General features: G+C 63.0%; 1 protein-coding gene across 1 annotated transcript; it reads left to right on the forward strand.

Annotated features, from left to right (window-relative positions):
- The first annotated feature begins 354 nt into the window (after positions 1–354).
- On the forward strand, positions 355–3014 carry SLAMF9 (SLAM family member 9). Its single transcript, XM_025986382.2, has 4 exons — positions 355–516; positions 935–1276; positions 2011–2283; positions 2634–3014. The coding sequence occupies exons 1-4, from the start codon at positions 471–473 to the stop codon at positions 2834–2836; spliced, it is 864 nt and encodes a 287-aa protein (XP_025842167.1). The 5' UTR covers positions 355–470; the 3' UTR covers positions 2837–3014.
- The last annotated feature ends 255 nt before the right edge of the window (positions 3015–3269 follow it).

The following is a 3269-nucleotide window of genomic DNA, read 5'->3' on the forward strand; positions in this document are numbered from 1 at the left end:
CAAAAGATGGAGCCCACCCATCTGGGGAGACAAAGATGCTTATGACGTCAAATGATCACAGCAAAATAGGAACTGCTGAGCGAGAGCGGTCCCCCGGGGATCCTGCAGGCCAGGAGCTCTGGACAGGCAGTGGGAGGAAAGGGCGGTGTCTGGGAAGATGGGGGCGGGAGGTGGGGTGGGAGGTGGGTGGGGCAGGGTGTCTAGGAAGGTTTCATGTAGGAAGTGTTTGATGGACAGGAAGCATGAGTCAGGGGGTGCAGCAGCTCCGCAATCAGGCTCAGAGAGAGAACTTCCCAAGATGGACAGGGAGGGGCTTAGTGAGAAAGAGAAGGCTGGAGGCTGCTAGCGGGCAACGGATTTCCCCTCCCACGACAGCCAGCCCATCACTGTCTCCAGCAGCCTCCTGACAGCTTGTCGTCTTCACAGTGGTGGCCAAGTGGGCCGACCTCCTGGAGCACGGAGCTGCTGCCATGGGGGCTCTCCCGTGGCTGCTCCTGCTCTTGCTGCTGCGTGCAGGTGAGAGAGACCGCAGCCCTGGGGCAGGAGAGCCTCCTCCCGTCCGCCCTCCTGTCCCGCTGGGACGTGGGCTAGCGGCGTGGGGCCGGATGCTTGGCCCTTCTGGAGTAAAGAGGCGTAGGGTGCACCTTCAGTGTAGGACCAACAGGTGAGGAAGCCCGGGATGGAGAAGGGGGACCGGCCCAAGTCAAAATTTGGAAGCTGAGGGCCCAGGGAGAAGCCAACCCCTGGTAGGTGCTCGAGTCAGGTGGAGGGAAGGCTGGGGCCAGCGAGGCGGCTGGGGACGGGGTTGAGCGCGGGGCTGCTTCGAGGGCGAGATTGCTGGCACGCACCAGTGCCCCCCCTCCCGTGCCAGGCTCAGCAGCCCAGAGCCAGGCGCCAGCTGCACTGTTTCCGTCTTTTCTTCCTTTTTCTGCAGCCGAAGGGTATTCTGGAGATGATGTGGATGCAGAGGAAGTGGTTGGGGTCCTTCAGGAGTCCATCAGCCTCCCCGTGGAGATACCGGCCGATGAGGAGGTCGAGAACATCATCTGGTCCTCCTCGGCGAGCCTTGCCGTGGTGATTCCGGGCAGAGAGGGACAGCCGACCAAAATCGTGCTGACCAACCCTCGATACCAGCGCCGGGTGAGCCTGGTGGGCCCCAACTACTCCCTGCACATCAGCAATCTGAGCTGGGAGGACTCGGGGCTCTACTACGCTCAGGTCAACCTGAGGACATCGCAGGCGTCCACCATGCAGCGGTACAGCCTGCGCATCTACCGTGAGTTTAGGCCGGGGACCCTGTGGCTGCTTGCTCCCGGCTCTCCCTGAGCTTTGCGTGCAAAGCACCCGTGGTCTCGGGACTCAGAGTTACGGTTTGAGGGGTGGAGACTGGAAGGCACACTGTGCCCGGGGTGCCCAAGCCCGGCGGGATCTGAGCGGTGGCCTCAAACGGAGTGGCCCGGCCCAGGGAGGCCCTGGGCACGCAGGCTGTTCCCCGAGACCTTCCCGGCGTAGCGACAGGGGTCAGGAGCTTGCGAGCAGACCCCAGGGGCCTTTCGCTCCCACCTCTATTCCTCAGCCTTCCATCCTCCCGTGCCATGTGGGGGCTGCTAACCCATACCCCTGTGTAGCCGAACCACATTGCTCAGTGCCTGCGACACTGGCTGATTCTCTACTGTGAATCTTGCAGAGACACTGATTAAACTATAAATGCCCCCAGGAGATGTGATAATGTGTTTTGGGATCGAGGCGGCAAAATGGGATTTGGAGGAAGGCAGGGCACGCAGGTGAGGGACAGAAGGACGTAGGGGCATGGGGGCAGGGGGAGTGGGTGTGGGTAGTGCTCAAAGCGGTTCCCTCTATCTTAGCAGCTGCCCCGGGGGAGCCCGGGACCAGATTTTTCTGTCTACGTGGAGGGGCTCTCGGCCCTTCACCCCGGTATTGAGGAGCTTAAGACAGCAGACCCAACCTGGGCCTGAGTGCCTCAAGGGCTTTGTGTCCTCCCGTGTCCAGGACGGCTGGCGGAGCCTCACGTCTCCGTGAACTTTGAGATGGCTGCGGAAGAGAGCTGCAATCTCTCTCTGGCGTGCTCCGTGGAGGAGGCAGGCCAGGATGTGACCTACAGCTGGATATCCCGGGAGGATTGCAGGGACACCGTGCACGAGGGCTCTGCCCTCAGCGCCTCCTGGAGGCCCGGGGACAGTGTCCCCTCCTACACCTGCAGGGCCACCAACCCCGTCAGCACCATCTACTCCCAACCCATCCCCGCCAGGTCCTTCTGTGCAGGTACCAGGTCCCCAGTGTCAGCCCCTGAGCTACTGCGGGGCCTCGCCACCTCCCTCCCTCAGTTCCTCCCAGGAGAGTACCGGGAACCCACGGGGCCTTGTGCCCCGGACAGGGGCTCGGGGTGGGGGGCGGTGCTCCCAACTCCCAAAGGTTCTCTAGTCTCTCGCTCAGCCTGGATCGCTCCCTGGATCTCAGTTCCTGGGCTTCTGTGATTGGAACATGTTTCCAGAGCCACTTGCAAAGGAATATCAACTGGCCCTGAACTTGGGCCCCCCCGTGGGATGCGGGCTGGGGGCCTGCCTCCCCCTCCCTGTGGCGAGCCCCTCTCTCCTTGCCTTCTTCTGTCCCAGATCCCCGCTTCCCTGAGGAGACGTCGACTTACTCCTGCCTCTTGGCCAAGGGGCTGCTGCTCCTCTTGCTCTTCACGATTCTGGGCGCGGGGCTCTGGTGCGTCCGAGCCCAGAGAGGATGCCAAGCGCCCAGGACCAGGAAACTCGAGAGAAACAGACTCAGACTGAGAAGGAAGGAGCAGCTCAGCCCCAGCCTGGCCTGAGTGCCCCTAGGGCCCCTGGCCTGAGCATCGCTTCTCCCCACCTGCCCCCCGAGGCCTCCCCCCTGACTCGGGGGCTTCTCCTCCCAGGGGGCCGAGGGGCGTGTGTCCAAAGGCCATACCCCCCCACCCGGGGTGGGGGCTGGAGAGTCTTCTTTGGCAATAAAGTCAAATTAGGTGAGCACCGCTCTGGAGGAGCTGCGTGTGGTCCTGGGCTGGGTAACGGCAACCGGTGCTTCCGACGGTCCTTCCTCCTCCGGGTCCTCCCCCCAGCCCGGTGGTTTCCTGTCCGTCTCTGCTGAGCACACCGGAGTCCAAAGCCCCCTTCACAGGCCCCCTTCATATTCGTTATTCAAGGCCTGGCCTATCTCCGGTGCCCGAGGAAGTGAGGCCCTTGGCCCGGCCTGAGTCCCTGAGTCGCTCACAGCCGGAGAGC

The sequence above is a fragment of the Vulpes vulpes genome, chromosome 5 (assembly GCF_048418805.1).
Source record: "Vulpes vulpes isolate BD-2025 chromosome 5, VulVul3, whole genome shotgun sequence".
Classification (NCBI taxonomy): domain Eukaryota; kingdom Metazoa; phylum Chordata; class Mammalia; order Carnivora; family Canidae; genus Vulpes; species Vulpes vulpes.

Coding starts and splice junctions, on each gene's coding strand:
- SLAMF9 (XM_025986382.2), top strand. CDS start 471: ATGGGGGCTCTCCCGTGGCTGCTCCTGCTCTTGCTGCTGCGTGCAG. Junction 517..934: donor GCTCTTGCTGCTGCGTGCAG/GTGAGAGAGACC, acceptor CTTTTTCTGCAG/CCGAAGGGTATTCTGGAGAT. Junction 2,284..2,633: donor CGCCAGGTCCTTCTGTGCAG/GTACCAGGTCCC, acceptor CTTCTGTCCCAG/ATCCCCGCTTCCCTGAGGAG.